This window comes from Aotus nancymaae, unplaced genomic scaffold (genome assembly GCF_030222135.1).
Source record: "Aotus nancymaae isolate 86718 unplaced genomic scaffold, 86718_ANA_hifiasm-v0.15.2.pri h1tg000057l, whole genome shotgun sequence".
NCBI classification, from domain to species: Eukaryota; Metazoa; Chordata; class Mammalia; order Primates; family Aotidae; genus Aotus; species Aotus nancymaae.
This window is the reverse complement of record NW_026988471.1, coordinates 8,779,968-8,804,067: the sequence shown is the minus strand read 5'-3', so window position 1 is coordinate 8,804,067 and position 24,100 is coordinate 8,779,968. Positions and strand designations below refer to the sequence as shown.

Here is a 24,100-nt window from a genome sequence, read left to right as displayed (position 1 = left end):
ATGAGGTTTTGCCATGTTGCCCAGGCTGGTCTCAAATTCGTGAGCCCAAGCGATCTGTCCACTTTGGCCTCCCAAAGTGCTGGGATTATAGGCGTAACCACAGCGCCTGGCCTCATTGGCCTACTTTCTTAAGGGCAAATATCCCTCTACCTCACAAAAAGTTAAGAGCTCCCAACTGTGTAGGAAAGCATTGTGCCCTCTCATGTCTCCCAAAATAGATGTCTCATTTCTTTGCATTTTGCCTTAAGTGCGTAACTTGAATGCCTTGTTATTGAGACACTGGAGGTAGCAATTTAGTGAACGACTAGCACTCCAGCTGCTCCTTTTGAGTATATTGTACTGGGTGGATGATCCTGTTACTAGCAAAGTTTGGATCGCACACTCATCTGTCAGGTGGCAATCAAAAACTAGCCTGGAGGCCTGGATGCAACAGCTCACACCTGTAATCCCAGCATTTTGAGATGCCAAGGCAGGAGGATCGCTTGATCTCAGGGGTTCAAGACCAGCCTGGGCAACATAGTGAGACCCCTGTCTCTACAAAATATAGAAAACAGCCAGGCAGGGTGGCATGTGCCTGTAGTCCCAGCTACTCAGTGGGTGGGAGGATCACTTAAGCCTCCCTGGGTGGGAGTTCCAGGCTATAGTGAGCTGTGATCATGCCATCGCACTCCAGTTTGGGTGACAGAGCAAGACAGTTTCTTTAAAAACAAAACAAAACTAGCCTGGGCTGGGCATAGTGGCTCATATCTTTAATCTCAGCAACTTGGGAGGCCAAGGTGGGAGGATCACTGAGGCCAGGAGTTTGAGACAAGCCTGGTCAACATGGCAAGACCCTGTCTCTACCAAAAAAAGAAAGAAAATAAAAATGCTAACCTGCCTCTGCCTGAAGAGATGCTACTGTTTAGGCAATTAAGGCTTGGACTGGAAATCAGGAGGTCTGGGCTGTCATTCCTGCCCCTAACTTGCAGTGTGCTTTGGGAAAATCACTCAATCTCTTTTTCTATAAACTCCAGGAAGCCATAGGGTTCTATGACATTGTTCAGGAGTACTTCAAACCTGATAGCTCTGCTTTGATCAGTTTTATACATTGACATTCTGCAAAAGATTTATTTTGCAGATAGCGTGCTATAAGTAAAAGAAAAAAAAACCCAAACACAGGGGCTTGAAGACATCATTGGACTAGATGGCAACCACATTCCTCTGTATATTTTAAATTCACATCTATGTCATTGCCTGAAGTTTTTATTATAATATTTTTTGACATGGGATCTCGCTATCTTGCCCAGGCTAGTCTTGAACTCCTGGGCTCAAGCAATCCTCTGCCTCAGCCTCCCTAAGTGCTGGGATTACAGGTGTGAGCCACCATGCCCAGCCTAACTGAAGTTTTTTTTTTTTTTTTTTTTTTTTTGAGACGGAGTCTCGCTCTTGTTACCCAGGCTGGAGTGCAATGGCGCGATCTCGGCTCACCGCAACCTCCGCCTCCTGGGTTCAGGCAATTCTCCTGCCTCAGCCTCCTGAGTAGCTGGGATTACAGGCACGCGCCACCATGCCCAGCTAATTTTTTTGTATTAGTAGAGACGGGGTTTCACAATGTTGACCAGGATGGTCGCGATCTCTCGACCTCGTGATCCACCCGCCTCGGCCTCCCAAAGTGCTGGGATTACAGGCTTGAGCCACCGCGCCCGGCCTCCTAACTGAAGTTTTTAATGGATGTATGCTTTGAAATTATTTCTTGAACAAAGCAGAATGTAAACAAATCAATACATACTAGATAGACATGATGGTCAAACATTGCAGGCTGCCCATGATACCAATAATGAGCCATGTTGTGATTCTGCACTAACTGACTTGTCTTTCAGAGTGAGCCAATAAATAAATGGTAATGTTTCCCTGACGTAACCTCTTTATGTTCCGGTTCTTCAAGGTGATTGGTCCCTCGGAAGCAAAGCACAGAACTGCATAGTGACCATGCGTATCAGAATTAGGGAACTTTTGGTTTGCACCTGGAATCCTAGCACTTTGGAAGGCCGAGGCCAGAGGATCACTTGAGCCTAGGAGTTTGAGACCAGTCTGGGCAACATGGCAAAACCTTGTGGTGGCATGTGCCTGTAGTCCATGCTACTCTAGGGGCTGAGGCGGGAGGATTGCTTGAGCGTGGGAGGTTGAGGTTGCAGTAAACCATGTTCATACCACTGCATTCCAGCCTGGGCGACAAAGTGAGACCCTGTCTCAGAAAACAAAACAAAACAGAATTAGGGGACTTCTAAGCCCTTTATGGGCAGAGAGGCACACTGGACAGGCAGTTCTTACTTGTTTTGCATACATAATCGGAACAGCATGGATGCAAGAGTGTTTTTTGCTGCAGTCTAGATTTTAAGATGTTTTCATAAGCAGATCTCATTGATCAGGACCCTAGACCCTGACCTCTTGGCTCCCAGTAGGAATTCCACCATTAGCTTGTAGCCTGTAAATGCTGGGGACATTTTTCACAACAGCTGCAATGTGAATGCCACCATCCTCAAGGCAAGGGGTCTGCAGTAGCAGGTTCTTTTTTTTTTTTTTTTTTTTTTTTTTTAGACAGGGTTGCATTCTGTTGCTCAGGATGGAATGCAGTGGTACGATCTTGGCTCACTACAGCCTCGGCTTCTCAGACTCAAATGATCCTCCTGCCTCAGCCTCCCGAGTAGCTGTGACCACAAGTGTGCACCACCACGCTCAGCTAATTTTTAAATTTTTTTGTAGAGACAGGGTCTCACTATGTCTGGTCTTGAACTTGTGGGCTTAAGTGATCCTTCTCTTTCAGACTCTCAAAGTGCTGGGATTATAGACATGAGCCAATGTGTTCAGCCCCAGATTCTTCAATGGTGTATTCTCGGCTCACTGCAACCTTCGCCTCCTGGGTTCGAGCAATTCTCCTGTCTCAGCCTCCCAAGCAGCTGTGATTATAGACACATGCCACCACATCTAGCTAATTTTTGTATTTTTAGTAGAGACAGGGTTTCACCTTGTTGGTCAGGCTGGTCTCAAACTCCTAACCTCAAGTGATCCATCCACCTTGGCCTCCCAGAGCACTGAGATTATAGGGGTGAACCATCACACCCAGCCCTGGCCCCGATTCTTAACAACCTGATAACCTCCTCTTTTTCCTAAGCCAGATGGGTAAATGATCAATTATTGTTAAGAAGATTGGGCTTACCTGTCATCACCCGGGACTCACCAAAGCCTTAATTTGTTTCTTTACTTAATAAACATATTGAGCACTACCTGTAGGTGGGACACAACTCCTCTGGGTCCCAACCAACATCTCTCTGGAACATTACTGAGCAGTTTGAAAGATATAAAAGCCACTTCTCCTAAGATCCTGACACTTGCCGTTCAGGGCCTTGATTACCCAGGGCTTTGCTGCTTTTCTTTCAATCTCTTGCTGTGTGATCTCTTGGTCATCTTATGACTCACAAGAGGCTCCCTGCCAGTGGGCGGGACCAGGGAGAGGAGAGAAGGAAAGCAGGCCAGGCACACTTGATGGTCCTTGGCAAAGTGAGTGAGGAGGTTAAATTGCTGGGCTAGGTTGAAAATTGGGAATTACTTGTGGCTTTTACTGTTTTCCTCTCGCAAAGATAAACTGAAATTTGCCAAAAGCAAAGAACAAATCATTCAAAACTGTTAACAAGTTACTGTGTTTTATTTTCCTGGGACAGATTCATGAAATAAGGTTCTTTAAATGGAGTTAGCCCAATACCAAGTTTTCTCCTGACAGTATGTCTGGCCCAGGACAAGGAGGACTTTATCCCAATCTAAGAACAGAAGCAAAGAGCATGGGGAGAGAGGAGCACTCATTTGGGTCCAAACCTACTTTGACTCAGGACTTCGTGGAGAAAACTGGATCAGCTGAAGAATAATAATTAAATCAGGCCAGGCACAGTGGCTCACGCATGTGATCCCAGCACTTTGGGAGGCAGAGGTGGGAGGATTGCTTGAGCCCAGGAGTTTGACACCAGCCTGGGCAACAAGCCAAGACCCTACCTCTACAAGAAAATTTAAAAATTGGCTGGGTGCAGTGGTGGCTCACGCCTGTAATCCCAGCACTTTGGGAGGCTGAGGCGGGCAGAGCACCTGAGGTCAGGAGTTCGAGACCTGCCTGGCAAACATGGTGAAACCCTGTCTCTACTTGGATCACATTTGAAAGGAAAAAAAAAAGAAAAAAAAAACCCTGTCTCTACTAAAAATACAAAAATTAGCCAGATCTGGTGGCAGACACCTGTAATCCCAGCTACTCAGGAGGCTGAGGCAGGAGAATCGCTTGAACCCAGGAGGTGGAGTATGCAGTGAGCCAAGATCGCGCCACTGCACTGGGCAACAGAGTGAGTCTCTGTTTCGAAATAAATAAATAAATAAATAAATAAATAAGCTAGGCGTGGTAGCACAGTCCTGTGGTCACAGCTACTCGGGAGGCTGAGATGGAAGGATCACTGAGCTGGGGAGGTCAAGGCTGCACTGAGCCATGTTCACACCACTGCCCTCCACCCTAGGTGACAGAGCTAGACCCTGTCTCAAAAACAAAAAACAAAGAAAAATAATGATTAAATCACAAGAGATATACTCTTAGAATTCAGAAGTAGACAGGAGTAGAAAAGGATGTGAACTTACGGTCTCCCTCTTCTCTGCTGGTTACCTGACTCCATCACTATGGAAGAATGGCTTTGAAGGACCAAATATTTGCATAATTGATACCTTGATTTTGGACTCTGGCCTCCAGAACTGTGACAGAATAAATGGATCTTTAAAAGACTAAGACTTCTAAAAAATGGTGGAGACCTGCAATCTACAACAGAACATTAAGATGCCAATGAAGGATGCTTAGGTGTTTCATAGCTGGATACATAGAGCAAGGATATTCCAGGCAAGAGGAATTTCAGGAGAAAAGGCAGAAGGGCAGTAGGGGATGTAACTTTAGGCTGTGTTCCATGAGCATTGTGTTATTTTCTTAGGGCTGCTCTGATAAGTTGTCATAAACTGGATGGCTTAAAACAAGAGAAATGACCAGGTGTGGTGGCTCCACTTGTAATCCTAGCACTTCGGGAGGCCGCAGCGGGTAGATTGCTTCAGCTCAGGAGCTTGAGACTAGCCTGGGCAACATGGTAAAACCCTGTCTCTACCAAAACTAAAAAAGTTACCCAGGCATGTAGCTGTGGTCCCTGCTACTCAGGAGGCTGAGGTGGGAGGATTGCTGGAGCCCGGGAAATTAAGGCTGTAGTGAGCTGAGATGGTGCCACTGCACTCCAGCCTGGGTGACAGAGCGAGAGACCCTGTCTCAAAAAAACAAAAAACAAAGCAACAAACAAACAAACAAAAAAACAGAGAAATTTATTCTGTCAGTTCTAGAGGCCAGAAGTCCACGCTCAGGGTGTCTGCAGGGCCATGCTCCCTCTGAAGGCCCAGGGCAAGAGTCTTTCCTTGCCTCTTCCTGGCTTCTGGTGTCGTGGTGCGCTCTGGTGCTCCTTAGTTTGCAGATGTATAACTGCAGTCTCTGCATCCATCATCTCATGGTGTTCTCCCTGTGTATCTCTGTGTCACTGCTCTTCTTACAGGGACACCAGTCCTTGGGTTTCGGGCCCAGTCTAATCCAGTATGACCTCATCTGAACTTGATTACATCTGCAAAAAGCCTGTTTCCAGATAAGGTCACATTCCTCATACCAGGGGTTAGGACTTGAACTTATTTTCTTGGGGGAAGGGGGACACAGTTCCACCTGCTATAAGCATTAAATTGTCGGCCAGGCATGGTGGCTCACACCTGTAATCCCAGCACTTTGGGAGGCCAAGGCAGGTGGATCACCTGAGGTCGAGAGTTCGAGACCAGCCTGACCAATGTGGAGAAACCCCATCTCGACTAAAAATACAAAATTAGCCAGACGTGGTGGCACATGCCTGTAATCCCAGCTACTTGGGAGGCTGAGGCAGGAGAATTGCTTGAACCCAGGAGGTGGAGGTTGCGGTGAGCTGAGATCACATCATTGCACTCCAGCCTGGGCAACAAGAGCGAAACTCTGTCTCAGAAAAAAAAAAATTGTCTAATTTATTTAAATGGAGGAAATTGTGAGCTATCTGGCTGTATGTCAGATAATGATACTTGTTTCATAAATACTGTTAATTGCCTTATGAAGTACACTTATTGGATGGACTATAAAAGAACAAAGAAAAAGTCCATGGATAGAGGACATTCAGCTGGTGTTATGGAAGACAGGTAGAGCCACTGGTGGAGAAGAAGCAGAGGTAAGAAAGTCACTTCAGGTGTTATGGGAATGATAGTGAGGGATTAGTTCAAAGAAGAGAGAGTGAGGGATTGAGCTGGACAGTTTCCTTGAACACTGAGTAAGTATGTTAACTAGTGCTGCTGCAGAGAATATATATATAGTCTCACTCTGTTGCCCAGGCTGGAGTGCAGTTGCACAATCTCAGCTCACTGCAACCTCTGCCTCCCAGGTTCAAGTGATTCTCCTGCCTCAGCCTCCCGAGTAGCTGGGATTACAGGCACGTGCTGCTGTACCTGGCTGAGTTTTGTATTTTTAGTAGAGATGGGGTTTCACCATATTGCCCAGGCTGGTCTTGAACTCCTGACCTCAGGTGGTCCACCTGCCTCGGCCTTCTGAAGTGCTGATATTACAGGTGTGAGCCACTGTGCCCGGCCAAGAATGAAATATTTAAAATAGCTTTATTTGACCTAAAGAGTAAAACATTAATGTAACTAAATGCAATGTAGTATCCTGGGTTAGATCCTAGAACAGAAAAAGGACATCAGTGGTAAAACTGCAGTCCAATTAGTGGTTTCCAGGGACTGGGAGGAGGGGGAATGGCGAGTGACTGTTTAATGGATAATGTGGTTTCCTTTTGGGGTGATTAAAATGTTCTGGAATCAGATGGTGGTGACGATTACACTGTAAATTTATTGACTGTTGATTGTAAATTTTGTGTTGTGCATATTTTATCACGATTTTAAATTTAATTTATTTTGAAACAGGGTTTCACTCTGTTGCCCAGGCTGGAGTGCAGTGGCATAAACATGGCTCACTGCAACCTTGAATTCCTGGGCTCAAGTAATCCCCATGCCTCAGCCTCCTGAGTAGCTGGGAACACAGGCATGTGCCACCATGCCTGGCTAATTTTTTTTATTTGTTGCCCAGGCTGGTCTTGAACTCCTGTGCTCAAACAATTCTCCCTCCTCAGCTTACCAGTGTGCTGGGATTACAGGAATGAGCCATTGTGCCTGGCCTCACAATTTTTCTCTTTTGAGACGGAGTCTCCCACTGTTGCCCAGGCTGTAGTGCAGTGGTGCGATCTCGGCTCACTGCAATCTCTGCCTCCTGGGTTCATTCAATTCTCCTGCCTCAGCCTCTTGAGTAGCTGGGACTACAGGCACACACCACCACGTCCAGCTAATTTTTTGAATTTTTAGTAGAGATGGGGTTTCACCATGTTGGCCTAGATGGTCTTGATCTCCTGACCTCATGATCCCCCCAACTCGGCCTCCCAAAGTGGTGGGATTACAGGCATGCGCCACTGCGCCCGGCTGGCCTCACAATTTTTAAAAGATCATAAGACACATTTAAAAAAAAAAAAATCCAGCCAGCGCAGTGGCTCACGCCTGTAGTCCCAGCACTTTGAGAGGCCGAGGTGGGCAAATCATATGAAGTCAGGAGTTTGAGACCAGCCTGGCTAATATGGTGAATCTCTGTCTCTGCTAAAACTCCAAAAATTAGCTGGGTGTGGTGGCACAAGCCAGTCGTCCCAGCTACTCAGGAGGCTGAGGCAGAAGAATTGCTTGAACCTGGGAGATGGAGGTTGCAGTGAGGCAAGATTGCACCACTGCACTCCAGCCTGGGTGACAGAGCAAGACTCCGTCTCAAAAGAAAAAAAAAAATCCAGATGTCTGCACTTTAGTTACTAGTATTGTACCAGTGTTATTTTTTCAGTTTAACAAACATACTATAATCACCATGGTCAACATTTAAGAAGCTGGGTGAGACAGACAGGAACTCTGTACTATCTTTGCAACTTTTTGGTAAATCTAAAATTTTTCCAAAATGAAAATTTATTTTAAAAAGTTAATGTGGGCCAGGTGTGATAGCTCATACCTGTAATCCCTGTACTTTGGGAGGCCGAGGCAGGCAGATCACCTGAGGCCGGAATTCAAGACCAGCCTGGGCAACCTGGCGAAACTCCATCTCTACTATTAAAAAAATATAAAAATTAGTTGGGCATGGTGGTGCATACCTGAGGTACCAGCTAATCAGGAGGCTGAGGCACAAGAATCACTTGAACCCAGGAGGCAGGGGTTGTAGTGAGCCGAGATCGTGCTACTGCATTCCAGCCTGGGTGGTAGACTGAGAACTTGTCTCAGAAAAAACCACAAACGCAAAAAGTTAATGTGAAAAAACCCATGTCTTTATTTTTCCTGAAGCATTTGGGTGTTTGCGTGTTTATATATCTATCTTTTAGAGTATAATTCCTTTGAGGGCAAAGCTATAATGTGTATCTCTTTGGTATAATTCTTAAAATGTTAGTAAAATTTTCAGAATTTAAACATTGAACAGTTGAACTCAGTTTTTCTGAAGAGCTCTAAGTAGAACAGCTTTTCAATTAAGGTCTCTGGCTGCTGTGGAACTGGAGGGTAATTGGTGAGAGTCTCCTCTCTGGGGCCTGTCAACCCAAGAGTAATGACTTCTGGCCACTTCAGACCTGAGGTAATTTCAAACCAGCACAAGTTTCCATTTGTTCTCTTTATCTAGCCTGCTCTCTGTGTTCAGTTATTCATGTGGTTCAATTACCCCGAGATCTCAAGGGAGAGACGCAGGGATTTAAGAAGGAAAAGAACCGATGCAGCTCCATATTTTATTTTATTTTATTATTTTTTTGAGATGGAGTTTCGCTCTTGTTACCCAGGCTGGAGTGCAACAGCATGACCTCGGCTCACTACAACCTCCGCCTCCTGGGTTCAAGCAATTCTCCTGCCTCAGCCTCCCGAGTAGCTGGGACTACAGGCGTGCGCCACCATGCCTGGCTAATTTTTTTGTATTTTTTTTAGTAGAGACGGGGTTCCACCATGGCCAGGATGGTTTCGATCTCTTGACCTCGTGATCCACCCGCCTCAGCCTCCCAAAGTGTTGGGATTACAGGCGTGAGCCACCGCACCCGGCCTGCTCCATATTTTATATGGCATACAATACGTAGGCTGTGTGATACTTCTGCACGTGATGGTCGTCCATATCAGCGGAATGTGGTGGTTCACACCTGTAATCCTAGCACCTTAGGAGGCTGAGGTGGGTGGATTGCTTGAGCCTAGGAATTTGAGACCAGCTTGGGCAACATGGTGAAACCTTGTCTCCAAAATCAATAAATAAATATAGGAAAAGATTCTTTACAACAATAAAAAAAATTCCCAAAAGAATCATCTGTTCATCAGCAAAGATCTGCAAATGTCTCTGCTTTGTTCCATGCATATTTTTCATTTTTTCTAAAAAGGTTCATTGTTTCTAAATAGGTTAAAATTTCTTAACTAAAACATTGGAAACTAGAGTTCCTGGTACATGACTTTGTATAAAGTCTGATTTTTCATTAATTGGCACCTGTTGTTTTATGTGGGTTGACTCATACTTAAAGGGATAGCTTTACAGATTTGTTCATCAGCAAAAAAGCATAATTAGCATTTTACAAACAGTGATAATCGCTCTATCCATCTATAAGAACTGGTGGGGTTGATATAAGACAAAATTTGCAGCCAGGAGTGGTAGCTCATGCCTGTAATCTTAGCACTTTGGGAGACCGAGGCGGGTGGATCATGAGGTCAGGAGGTCAAGATCATCCTGGTCAACATGGTGAAAACCCATCTCGACTAAAATTTAAAAAATTAGTGGGACGTGGTGGTGCATGCTTGTAGTCCCACCTACTCGGGAGGCTGAGGCAGAGGAATAGCTTGAACCCAGGAGGCAGAGATCACAGTAAGCCAAGATCACGCCACTGCACTCTAGCCTGGCGACAGAGTGAGACTTCGTCTCAAAAAAAAATTGGCTAATAAGAGAAACAGAGCTAGGTTAGTATAAAACAAAATTGGCTAATAAGAGAAATACAGCTAAAGAAATAGAAGGAAACAAAAAACCCAGCCAGAACCAGTTGGTTCTCTGGTCATTTAGACAAGGTTTTACCAGTAATTGTATGGGTTTGGTAGTTAACTGCAGAACCATATGTGGCTATGTGTTTAATAATTGCAAATGTTTACTCTTAAATTCACTTGCAGTATCTAAATTATGAATAATTCATTCCATAGCACGGGATTGAGGAACCTCAAAAAATATTTTTACTTATCTTTATTAAATCCTAAATTAAAAGAGTCACTTTGCAGGGTGTGGTGGCTCACGCTTGTAATCCCAGCACTTTGGGAGGCCAACTTGGGCGGATCATCTGAGGTCGGGAGCTCGAGACCAGCCTAACCAACATGGAGAAACCCCATCTCTACTAAAAATACAAAATTAGCCAGGCGTGGTGGCGCATGTCTGTAATCCCAGCTACTTGGGAGGCTGAGGCAGAAGAATTGCTTGAACCTGGGAGACAGAGGTTGCAGTGATCCTAGATGGCACCGTTGTACTCTAGCCTGGGCAACAAGAGCGAAACTCTGCCTCAAAAAGAAAAAAAAAAAGAATCACTTCTGGTGTTAAGAACCCAGGATCCAGTCAACTTGTTTACGTATTCTTTTGAACAGATGATAGTGGCTGTGTAACAAATTACCCCTAATTTAGAAGCTTTAGAAGCACCAACACTTATCTCCCACAGTTTCTGAGGCTGAGGAATTTGGGAGCAGCTTAGTTGTAATCAGACTGTAGGTCAGGGGATGCAGTGATCTCAAAGTTGCCCTGGGGCTGAATTCCTTCCAAGCTCACTCATATAGTCTTTGGCAGCTCCTTGCTGGCTGTTGGCTGCTAACCTGTTCTTTTGGGCCTTCCATAGCTTTCCTGAGTGTTCTCATAACATGAAAACTGGCTTCTCACAGAGTGTGTGACACAAGAGGAAACAAGCAAGCGAGAGAGCAGGGAGATGGAGGACACAGCTTCTTGTGTCCTAAACTTGGAAGTGACATCACTACTGCTGCATGCTAGTGGTCACATAAACCAACTCTGGCCCAGTGTAGAAGAGGAAGCAGGCATCACTGGAGGCCATCTTGGAGGCTAGGCTACCACTGTGGCTGTCAAATCTTTGAGGTATTTATACTCCACTGAAAAACTTAAAATAATGACCTAACAGCTTTAATATTAAATGTATTTATGCTGAAAGTTTCAAATTTTACTACTACTACATTAATGATGAAAATCTTTGAAGATCTAACTAGGGGGTATATAGTTCAAAAAAATTATTTTGGTGCTGGGTACAGTGGCTCATGCCTGTAATCCCAGCACTCTGGGAGGCCAGGAGTTTGAGGCCAGCCTGAGGAACATGGCAAGACCCCATTTCTATAAAAAAAAATTTAAAAGTGGCCAGGTGTGGTGCTGCATGCCGGTGGTCCCAGATACTCAGGAGGTCGAGGCTGCAGTGAGCTGTGTCTGTCCCTCTGTACTCCATCCTGGGCTACAGAGTGAGACCCTGTCTCAAAAGATAAAATAATTAATCTATGCAGTGCTCCTCTTATCGTATTTCTTTGGCTCTTTACCTCCCCCACATGGTGCTCTTTTATCTTAAAAGTATGCACAATTGATAAATGAAAGATGAACTGCAAATTGGAATAATTTGGGTCCTGATTTGTGAATTGAAAAGATTAACTGAAATCTGGAATGTCCCTGAAGATCTAGGACTTTTGGTTATAAGAAAATGGATCAGGCCAGGTGTGGTGGATCACGCCTGTAATGCTAACACTTTGGGAGGCTGAGGTGGGCAGATCACCTAAGGTCAGGGGTTCGAGACCAGCCTGGCCAACATGGTGAAACCTCATCTCTACTAAAAATACAAAAAGTAGCCAGGCATAGTGGCGGATGCCTGTAATCCTAGCTACTTGGGAGGCTGAGGTAGAATCATTTGAACCCAGGAGGCGTTCAATCACTTGCAGTGAGCCAAGATTGTGCCATTGCATTCCAGCCTGGGCGACAAGAGCAAAACTGTCTCAAAAAAAAAAAAAAAAAAAAGTATCAGGAATCAGAAGCTCTTTTTTTTTTATTAAACGGTATTTACTAAACATCTAAGTACCTTACATGAGCAAGGCACTGTACAAGAGCTGTTGGGGATACCAAAAGAATATAATCTACAATCTACTGAAGTGATAAGCTGGAGAGTATGGTGCCTGGATGTGGGTTTAGAAAAGAAACCAGATGTCATTGTTACTGTACACCAAAAAAACCCCCTAAAAACCAAACTCAACTGTCACATTCTTATGGAATACAAATTTTAGAGACTGTTTACAATTTGCATGTGAAATTCTGCTTACTTTTTGATTAGGTATGCCATTAACGAATATGTTTAATAAAGATATTTTATACCTCAGATGAACAGACCAGGTCCGTTTGGTTTTAGCCAACAATGTATTGTTGAAAAACATGCTGATATTTTACTGGGGCAAAGCACCATGAACATACATTTTAACCCCAGTCTGGGTATTTTATTAGGAATAAGCCTTGAAACTTGAACAGGACTAGTCTTTTATTCCTACCAATTTACCATTTCTAATAAAGGCTGTCTCACTCTTAAGTGGAAAACGTATTATTTCCTAGTTTTATAAACTTTAGTTGAACTAAATAAAACAGCAACATGTATTCAACCGTTTTTGGAATGTTTTATTCAGTACCTAAACACTCACTAAACTATACAGAGCTAAAATCATGCAAAAGATTGCAAAACAAACTGCCTTGGGAAATTTCCAGTCTAAGCTAAATGGACCAAGTATAGGATTGAATTTTAAGAAGTTGGTGGGAAGAGTCCAGCTCCTGTACTCACAGGTAAGGTCCTAGGATTCTAGTTTGTTGAAGTGTCTGCAGACCCTCTCCCTACAGCAGGGACGTGGAGCAAATGTGCATTCAGGAACTGCTTATTAGTCCCCCAAAGCCTTTTTCGTGACAACAGACGGATGGAGGCCTCAGACGACTCTGGCGGTCGGACCCTGAACCAGTTGCCTGAGCTGCGCCCAGAAGGCTCGTTTCGGAGGAGCTGGCAAGTGGCGCGGGCTTCGGAGGCCAGGCTCCGGGTCCTGGGGGGTCTCCTCCCCGGGCTCAGCCTCCGTCCGTCGGGTACTCTGTGGCTCGATTCATGTCCCCGCCCTCCCACCTGAGCACACCGGGCAGAGAGCCTGCGGCATCCGGCCAGTCGCGCCTCCTAGTCCGCCCTGGGCCGGTCGCTGGGCCACAGGCCGCTTTTTACAGCTCCTTTAATAAAGTGGACAGCAGGGATCCTAACCAGACGTGGCACCAAGACAAAGGACGTGGCCAGACGCGCCTCTGAGGACCTGCTCGCGAGCTCCCGCTTCCCCACTCCGTGGTCACCCGAGGACAGAGGCCAGGCCGGGCTGGGTGGAGTCGGGGCGTCTACGTCTATGTCCAGGAAGGCGCCGGGCGAGCCCCAGCTGGACGCGACAGGCGGGGCAGAATACTGCGGCAGACTAGAGGCCATGGGGCGGGGCAAGGGGAGCCTCCCAGCATGCAGCCCGGCGGCCGGCTTCCGGCTGTGGGTGGTGCGGAGGACGGCGGCGGCCGGAAGCGGGCTGAGCCAGCCTCCGGTAACGCCACCTGCACTTCCGGGGGCGTAGAGCCTGGCTGTAGAGTCTTCCCAGTAGGCGGCGCGGGAGCAAAAAGAGGTTTGAGGGGCCGGGCCGGGCCGGGCCGGGCAGATCCCCTCCTCCCCCGATGTGAGCAGTTTTCCGAACCCCCGTCAGGCGAAGGCTGCCCAGAAAGGTGGAGCCGGTAGCCGGGCCGGGAACATGAGGCAGTCTCTCCTATTCCTGACCAGCGTGGTTCCTTTGGTGCTGGCACCGCGACCTCCGGGAGACCCGGCTTTCGGCCCCCACCAGAGACTCGGTAAAGACCCAGGGGAGCTGGCTTAGGCTGGCGCCTGAAGCGCTCGTTTGAGTGAAGAGCTGGGGAGCTGGGGAGCTGGGTCTATCAGGTGTTTGGGGGCGGGGTATTGGCGATGGTGGCGCGTTTCTAAGTTTTCACTGTAGAAGGGGGTGTGGCTCTCTGAGTTTGGGGAAAGAATAAAGGAGATGGGCTTGTCTCTGAGTGGGAAAGGGTTACTGGACGGGCCCCGTGTGGTGACTGGGCGCCTGTGAGGGCTTTGCTCCCTAGGTTTGTGTTTGGAGAGGGTGTTGGGAAAGCGGCAAGGCGAGGGGCGGCTGAATCTTGTTTGGAGAGGGAGATGTGGTCAGAGTTCCTGCGTTAGTAAGGAACAAATCTAGTGTATTGTGTTCTTACCAAAGGCACAAAGGAAGGGCCCAAAGCCCCGGAATTCTTCCTGGTCCTCTAAGGAGGGAACTAGAATTTCTACTGTAGGAGGTACTTATGCAGTAATCTGGTTGGGAGGCGGAGACTGGAGTTGGAGTCTTGGAGTTGTGTTTTTGCGAACATCCTAAGCACGTTCTTGGTTATTTAAATTGTATCTTGTTGGAGGTGCTTGGGAGTTGTGGGGAAGCGAAACCTGCTGAGCCAACTCGTGATGCTGCCACTGTGAATGCTTTCCTTGCACTTTAAAACAAAGAAATTATCAGGAATGACGAGTTTGATCCGTTTAGACGCTAGAAAGTAGAGGGTTCCTATTTCATTAGATTTTCCAGAGAGTTTGGATTTTAAGTCTGGATATTCATTAAGGGATCTGAACTTTGGTGGAAGTAAGTTTGCGTGAACTTTAAGTGTATTTTAAGGTCCTTTTATCTTTCAAAAATTGACATGTAAGACACTTTGATTAATTAGTAATAAAGTGTGAAATAATATTTTCCCAGTGTGTGAAATGGCAGGCTTGCGTGGTTTTACTGGTCCCCAAATTTCACCATGATACCATGTACAGTATGTTTTTCTTTATATTTAGTAGACAGAAATTGTAATGGACTTGAGAGTGTTATCACTTAACAGCTGCCTTATGATTGTTTCCAATTGAAATGGATTACAAGTGACTAATGGAAGGCAAGGGCTCTAGATAGGAAGTGCTTGCCTTTTTTCTTTGTTTTAATGAAGTGTAGGGGGAGAACACGTACTGTCTGCTAAATATTATATGTGGCATTGGAAATGCAGAGATCAGACAGTATTTATCTTCAGATGCTTATGGAATAGTGAAATAGACATCCATTTAGAACAGACACTTCTAAAACAGCATAGAGGAGAGTGCTAGAGTTCAATATTGCAGCTATTATCACCAAGGGCCACTGGACCCAGCCTAGGAAGGTTAGTGAAGACTTACTGGAGGAGGTGATACTTGAGACCAGATTTTAAGGTTAAGTAGATGAAGAGGGAAAATACGGACACTCCTGGTGGTGGAACTTAGAGATCAAGTCTAGTTTTTAAATAAAGGAGGAGGAAAAATTAGTCTCAGGAAGATGCCTGTCAGTTGTCAGGTTCACTCAGTGATGAACATAGGCCTTGTGGGTATTTTTTTCTTTTGAAGAATGACTTTTTTTTTTTCAGTTTGTTTGACAGCTTACAATGTAATTTGTTGCTTAACTCTACCATTAGTTAGATTGAGTTGGTCAAGACTAGCAAATAGTTATGTGGTTGAAAAGCATGGTTTATTATTTATTTTTTATGTGTATTGTCCTACAAAAATTACTGTACTGCAGTGCTAAATATTGATTAGGCATATGACAACATTTTTCTGATAGGCAAAAAAAATACACAATAAATTGAAGCCTGGCTTTTAGAGTACTCTGTGGGTCACCAAAAATGATTTCAATTGAACTGTTATGAATTGCATAATCTGGGAAAGTTATGAGTCATATGAGCTTAGTCATGATGATATATTGTTGAAGTCGCAGCTGGGGTGTATAAGTCTTACTTTGATTTCAAAATTGTTTTCCCTTTGTGTTACTTTTAATAAAAGAGGATGTAGTGGGTGGAAGGAAAAAATATAGGTCACAGATGAGGGATAAAAATTTGTATCTGAAACATGTATTTTGAAATTTACTTTGAGGTTATTGGCAGGGGGGGTTTCCATATTGCAGTGCTGGTTTCATTATTGACAGCACCATTTTACTCAGTATTTTGACATCTGGCTTTCTCTTTTGATGTTAATTTTGCTTATTGGCTGCATTCCTTTGAAACCTAAATGCTTAACCGCCCTGACTGCACCAAGAGAGATTTAATGTAACTCTGCTTTATACTAGTCTAAGAGATAAACCATATTTCAAGAGTACAGTGGAGAGGAGTTAAGCAGAGAATTGTGTTGGGGAAACTGGAGAGATCATTTTGACTTTCACAGGATTTCCTAGAACATTAAATGTAGGTTTCCTCCAAGGCCAATTGTGGTTGATTTTTGGATCCTTCACCATTTTTCTATTTGTGAGAGATGGTAAGTCTGTATAGCTGGAGGTGTAATGTGAAGAAAGTCTGAAAGAGATTGATAGGAAAGGAGGACAGGAATGGGCTTCATTGAGGTAAGGGAAGTGAAATGAAGGGCTTTTCATATACAGGTTGAGCATCCCTAATCTGAAATGCTCTAAAATTGGAAACTTTTTGAGTGCTGGCATGACACCACACATTACCCTGAACACACAATTTTTTTCACTGTATTAATGGTATATTTTTTAATGTGTAGTACTTATGTGTGAATAGGTATAAGAAAATGATTGCTTATTGGTAGCATGTAAAATCAGTCAGGAATGATGGTGATGCCAAACACACACAGATTATCCACGTGGGTAGCTAAGACATGTGACACCTTTGCTTTCTAATGGTTCCTTGTACATAAACTTTTTTTCATGCAAAAAAATTTACTTAAAAATATTGTCTAATGTTATCTTTAAGTGTGTAAGGTGTATATGAAACATAAATGAATTTCATATTTAGACTTGGGTCCCATCCCCAAGATACCTCATTATGTATATGCAAGTATTTTAAAATTTTAAAAATTCTGAAGAGTGAAACACTTCTGGTCTCAAGCATTTTGGATAAGGGATGCTCAATCTGTGTCTCTTTATTTAGTCCTAAAATCAGCCAAGGAAATGGGCATCTCTCTGTTCCCCGCACTTTTTTTGGGGGGGCGGGTTACATGAGTTGTAGACTTTAACAAGTCTGATCCACCAACCTGGTTTCACTTCATTTGACAGTGTTGTGCTTATGACTAAACATGTATCTCTGTGTATCTCTGACCTGGATTTGTTCTCTGAAGCTCATATTCAGCTGCCTATTTGGCAATTCAAATATAACATGTCTAAAATTAGTTACTTATTCTTTTTTTTTTTTTTTTTTCTTCTTGAGATGGAGTCTCACTCCGTCGCCCAGGCAGGAGTGCGGTGGTGCAATCTTGGCTCACTGCAACCTCCGCCTCCCAGGTTCAAGTGATTCTTATGCTTTAGCCTCCCGAGTAGCTGGGATTACAGGTGTCCACCACCACGCCTGGCTGATTGTTTTTTAGTAGAGATGGGTTTCACCATGTTGGACAGGCTGGTCTTGAACTCCTGACCTTTGGTGATCCGCCTGCCTTGGCCTCCCGGAGTGTTGGCATTACAGGCTTGAGCCACTGCCCTGGCCAGTTACCTGTTCTTTTGATTGCAAGAATGAGTAGCTGAAAATAAATAAATAAAATAAAATAAAATAAAATAAAAGGCCAGGTGTGGTGGCTCACACTTGTAATCCCAGCACTTTGGGAGGCCGATGTGGGTGGATCAACTGAGGTCAGGAGTTTGAGACCAGCCTGACCAACATGGAGAAACCCTGTCTCTTTAAAAAAAAAAAAAAAAAGAGTAGCTGCATGCAGTGGCTCACATGTATAATCCCAGAACTTTGGGATGCTGAGGTGGGTGGATGACCTGAGGCCAGGAATTTGAGACCAGCCTGAGCAACATGGTGAAACTCTGTCTCTACTAAAAATACAAAAATTAGCCAGGCTTAGTGGCCCACACCTGTAATCCCAGCTACTCAGGAGGCTGAGGCAGGAGAATTGCTTGAACTTGGGAGGCGGAGGTTGCAGTGATGCCAGATTGCGCCACTAAACTCCAGCCTAGGCGGCAGAGCGAGACTCCATATCCAAAAAAAAAAAAATGAGTATAGGATACAGGTTTAGCTTAGGACTAGGCAGGGTTTCTGGTAATTGTGGAAGTAGTCTCATTGCCTAACCTGAAACTTGCATCCTGGTTACTGGTCTTACTGGAGAGTCTTGACTCAGGTTAAGTCCCAGGCCTGTTGAGGAGTTCTTGATAGGGAATTAGTTGAAGCAGCTCATACTCCATCGTCCTTTACTGCTGTAAATCCATATAGTTGTTTAGTTCCCAGGCTCTGGGGTCCCTGATAGCAGAGAGCACTGCTCTCAGTTTCTCATTCCTTAGTCCCAACAACCTGCACCTGACACTTACTTCATGTGGCCTGCTTCCCTGTCCTATTATGTGTTTTGGGGAGTGCTGAGGAGGAAGGCTTCTGTATCTTCAGCACAAACACAGTAAACACTTCACAGTAGTCCTGGCTTTATGTTTTCCATTTGTGATATTAGAAGTAGCATGACACTGATAGTGTCATTTTGGGGGTACTTTTTGTACCTCATGCAGCAGAGAAGAGTGAGCAGAGTGCCTTGGCATTCTGCAGTACACTCTCAAGTAGTATTTTAGGAAAATGCATTTTGCTGCAAAAATAAAATTAATGTAAAAAATCCACAAGCCAGGTGCAGTGGCTCACGACTGTAATCTCAGCATTTTGGAAGGCTAAGGGGGAAGGATCCCTAGAGCCCAGTAGTTTGAGACCAGCTTGGACAACGTGGCAAGACCTTGTCTCTACAAAAAAGTAGATACAAAAATTAGCCAGGCGTAGTAGCACGTGCCTGTGGTCCCAGCCACCTGGAGGATTGCTCATGGCCAGGAGGTTGAGGCTGCAGTGAGTAGTGATTGTGCCACTGCACTCCAGCCTGGGCAACAGAGTGAGACCCTGTCTCCGAAACAAAGCAAAAACCCATACATGTTTCCAGACCCTTCTCATATAACACTTTATTCACATTGTTCTTAAACACATTTCGGACAATTACATATATACCACTATACATATGTGTATATATGTTGATATGCACACAAGATTATATATATAATTTTTTGTTTGATTTTTTTTTTTTGGGCCAGAGTAAACTCTGTTGCCCAAGCTGGAGTGCAGTGGTGCGATCTCAGCTCACTGCAACCTCCACCTTCTGGGTTCAAATGATTCTCCTGCCTCAGCCTCCCAAGTAGCTAGGATTACAGGCACCTGCTACCATGCCTGGCTAATTTTGTATTTTTAGCAAAGATGGGGTTTTGCCACGTTGACTAGGCTGGACTCAAACTCCTGACCTCAAGTGATCTGCCCGCCTTTGCTTTCTCTGAATTTTGAATTTTGAGACAGGGTCTGGCCTCGCCTAGGCTGGAATGCAGTGGCACGATCTCAGCTCACTGCAACCTCTGCCTCCTGAGCTCAAGCCATCCTTCCACCTTAGCCTCCTGAGCAGCTGGGACTGCAGGCGCAGGCCACCACACATGACTAATTTTTTTTTTTTTTTGGTAGAGATGGGGTTTTGCTGTGTTGCCCAGGCTGGTTTTGAACTTCCGGGCTCAAGCGATCTGCCCACTTTGGCCTCCCAAAGTGCTGGGATTACAGGCCTGACCCACCACAGTTGGCCCATCGTGAAATTTCTAATTTATAGCTATTGCTATTATCCAAAGCCCAGAGTCCCTGATGTCCTTCAGTAGCCCTTCGTGACCTGACCTGTGCCTGACTCTCCAGCCTCACACATTGTCATATCCTATCTGTACTGCTCTGCACTGCAGCTTCATGGAGTTGCTTTCACTCTTTTAAGTGTTATATTCTGTTTTTTTTTTTTCCTTTTTTTGTGGACTTTAGCATATGTTACACCCTCGACTTGAAGCCTCTCCTTTCTTTTCCTTCTCTGGGCTACTGCCTCATCCTTTTGGTCTTTAATACCGTTTCCCTGGGTTCTGTCTTTGATTCAGCAGGCAGATCACGCCCCTGCTGTGTATGTCCATAACTTTCTGCAGGTACTTCTGTCGTGGTCTGTGATGTACATGTTATAATAATTTTGGTCTTTCCCCCAGTGTCACAATACCGGAAATCTATTTCTTTTTCTCTGTGTTGTATCCTTAGTGCCTGAAAGGTAGGAAGTTCTCAAATATTTGTTGAATAAACAAGTAAATAGAGTCTGGTGGAAGAGAGAAAAAATTAGTGTAGAATATGTGCTCAAGAAAGGAAGATTGGGGGGGATGAAAAAAGATAACAAAAGCACATAACAACAAAAAGCAAAAACAACAAAAAGCAGATGACAAAAAAGATAAAAAAGATAACAAAATGATGATTTCTGTGGCAACTTGTAGAAAGTAAAGAAGGTGCTCTCATTCTAGAGAGAAATGGGCAGCCATTGTGGTTTTTAAAAAAGAGAATATGGCCAGACACTGAGCTAAGATAGATAGTGTGGCAATGTCTGGTATTAGCTGTAATAACCTCTACTGTAAGAAGCAGGTGGTTTATATTTAAGTTTATTGAAAGAATTGAGTATGGATAAGAGATAAACTCGGGAAATGGGGAGAAATATAAATTCTGTTGAAAAGGCTGTGAACAATTGAGATTACCAATGGTTAGAATTTTGGAAGTGAAGTGCAGTGAAATATTGAGGAACTGAGAGGTTACTTTAGTGAAAACACAATAGCAGTAGTATGTAGCTATGGTTTGGCTCCAAAGGAAGAACTGTTTTTACTGTAGTTTGTAATGGCTCCAGAATCTCCAATTTGAGATATCCAGTTGTTAAAAGAGAATAAATTACGATTGAAATGCATTAGTTAAGTATTTTAAAGTGCTTTAGCAAGCTACATTTTAAAAGTGCTTATTGGCGAGGTGTCGTGGCCATAATCCCAGCACTTTGGGAGGCCAAGGCAGGTGGATCATGAGGTCAGGAGTTCAAGACCAGCCTGGCCAACATATTGAAACCCCTGTCTCTACTGAAAATGCAAAAATTAGCTGAGCATGGCGGCACATGCCTGTAGTCCCAGCTACTCGGGAGGCTGAGGCAGGAGAATCCCGGGAGATGGAGGTTGCAGTGAGCTGAGATCATGCCTCTGCACTCCAGCTTGGGCAACAGAGTGAGACTTCGTCTCAAAAAAAAAAAGAAAGTGCTTATTATAGAAAATATACCCAAAATAACCAATGATGTTACTATCTTGTGTTTATTTTTTCTAGGCCTATTTTTATACATAGTTAAGATTATGCAGTAGGAATATTTTTAAAATCTAAATTTATTTAACATTATAGCATATGTATTTTTCCATGTTCTTTCTTTCTTTCTCTTTTTGAGACCGGGTCTCATTCTGTCACCCAGGCTGGAGTGCAGTGGTGCAGTCTTGACTCATTGCAGCCTTGACCCCTTGGGCTCAAAGTGATCCTCTTGCCCCAACCTTCTGAGTAGCTGAGACTACAAGCACGTGCCACCACACCTGGCTAATTTTATTTTTACTTTTTGGAGAGATGAGGGTCTAGCCCAGGCTGGTCTCGAACTCTTTGGGTGAAACGATTCTCTCATCTTGGCCTCCCAAAGTGCTGGGATTACAGGCGGGAGCCACCGCCCTCAGCCCCATGTTCTTAAAACCCTTTTGTAGATGATATTTAAAATGCTTGCAAATTTCTTTCCCCTGTCTTTGGAAGTGTTAAAACATCCAACCATTTCCCAGTTGTTAATTTACCTTCATTCTGGTTTTTGTCCTTGAAAATAAGCCAAGGCTGAATGATGAACATCTTTGTGGTTGAAGTTTTTTTCTTTACTTTGAGTTGTTTCTTTCTTTTAGCTTAGTTCAGTGGTTTTTTTATTTCTTTCTTTTTTTTTTTTTTGGAGACAGAGTCTCACCTTGTTGCCCAGGCTGGAGTGCAGTGGCATGATCTTGGCTCACTGCAACCTCTGTCTCCTGGGTTCAAGTGATTTTCCTGCCTAAGCCTCCCCAGTAGCTGGGATTACAGGCATCTGCCACCACACTTGGCTAATTTTTTGTATTTTTAGTAGAGACAGGGTTTTGCCATGTTGGCCAGGCTGGTCTTGAACTCCTGACCTCAGGCGATCCACCCTCCTTGGCCTCCCTGAGTGCTGGGATTACAAGCGTGAGCCACCGCGCCTGGACGGTTTAGTGGTTTTCATACTTGAGTGTGTCAGCATCACCTGGAAGCCTTGTTAAACACAGACTATTGGATCCTACTGGGCAGATTTCTGTTTGAGTAGGTCTGAGTGGGGGACCTGAGCATTTTTATTTCTAACCAATTCCGAGGTGATGCTGATGCTGCTAGTTTGGAACTGCTGGCCTATATTGTTGACAATGAAACTACAATGTTGAGGTTAAGTTCCTAAGTCAGAGGGAGTGATTATGATCTTGAATGAAACCGAGTTCATGTACCAACCTGTATCAGGGAAGTTGAAGAGCTAAAGGACCATATTGCATTTCAGCATTGAGAATTTGTGCAGATTGTGAACATGTGAGTGCTGATATGTGCAAGGTTCTATGCTGAGTATTGTGAGGCAAGGATATTGTAATGAATAAAACGTAGCCCCTTTTTGGCGCCCCCAACCCTTTTTTTTTTTTTTTTTTTTTGAGACGGAGTCTCACTCTGGGGCCCAGGCTAGAGTGCCTGTAAATCCAAGTACTTTGGGAGGCCAAGGCAGGAGGATCACTTGAGCCCAGGAGTTCAAGACAAGCCTGGGCAACATACAGACACCCCGTTTCTCAAAAAAAAAAAATTTAATCTACTCACCTTCTGAGCCTCTGGTAACCACCATTCTGCTGTCTACCTCCCCGAGATCCACATTTTTAGCTTTCACACGAGTGAGAGTCTTTCTTTTAAAACTGATTTTGTGAACATATTTAACATCAGTAGCAATGTGCTTGTATTTTAAGCTCCTGCTGCTATATTTTGAGGACCTTCTATGTCCATTGGAAGGATTTTGAATACCATAGTGTCTGTAGTGGTATTTATTGAAAGAAAAGGAAAGCATCAGCGCAAATATTTTTAGACAGTTTTTAAAGAGACTCAAGTCACCTAATTTGTCTTATAAAAATCCTTCTGATTTTGGAAGAGGCATGGAGTTTCCGTTGATAAAAAATGATTTGTAGTTTGTGCTTGGCACTTCCTAACGGATTACATCAGAAAAGATTTATTGTCTGGCACTCTCATTTTAATGATATTACAGTCACTTATTAGGTTCAGGTGCTAATACCATTTTTACCTTTATTTCAGAGAAGCTTGATTCTTTGCTCTCAGACTACGATATTCTCTCCTTATCTAATATCCAGCAGCATTCTGTAAGAAAAAGAGATCTACAGACTTCAACACATGCAGAAAGACTACTAACTTTTTCAGCTTTGAAAAGGTAATTTGAGTTATTCGTGGAATAATGTTGGGGCACTGGGGGCTTGGTTTGGCAAAAACAAAAAAGTAAGGCTATCTACTGAAATCTTAGTAAATTACATTTTAAAGATTTGTAATTAACATAATTACAGTCTGTTACATGTGATTTTCCAGTATAACGCTTATTCTAAAATTGGGACTGGGAGCAGTGGCTCACATCTGTAATCCGATCACTTTGGGAGGCTGAGACAAGTGAATTGCTTGAGCTCAGGAGTTTGAGACCAGCCTGGGCAACATGGCAAAATTCCGTCTCTACTAAAAATACAAAAATTAGCCAGATATGGTGGCACATGCCTGTAATCCCAGTTACACTGGTGGCTGAGGCAGGAGAATCGCTTGAACCTGGGAGGTGGAGGCTGCAGTGAGCTGAGATGGTGCCACTGCATTCCAGACTGGGCAACAGAGTGAGAGACTGTCTCAACAACAAAAAATAATAATAAATAAAATTCATACTGATGAGTATTTTTAAAAAGTAAATAGGTATTGCAGAGGTATTAATGATGGTAACAATGTTTAGAAAATTCT

The 24,100-nt window shown here is 44.2% G+C and overlaps 1 protein-coding gene across 3 annotated transcripts in view; it reads left to right on the top strand.

The window, feature by feature from the left end:
• The first annotated feature begins 13,776 nt into the window (after positions 1 to 13,776).
• ADAM17 (ADAM metallopeptidase domain 17) overlaps positions 13,777 to 24,100 on the top strand; it is a 67,254-nt gene continuing 56,930 nt past the window's right edge. For 2 of the 3 annotated variants that reach the window (XM_064363835.1, XM_064363834.1), the window contains exons 1-2: positions 13,777 to 14,041; positions 23,405 to 23,537. In XM_064363835.1, the coding sequence (XP_064219905.1) occupies positions 13,945 to 14,041; positions 23,405 to 23,537 (230 nt within the window). In that variant the 5' untranslated portion in view covers positions 13,777 to 13,944. Of the gene's footprint in view, positions 14,042 to 14,458; positions 14,516 to 23,404; positions 23,538 to 24,100 lie in introns of those variants that run through there. The other variant, XM_064363836.1, reaches the window with a different exon arrangement.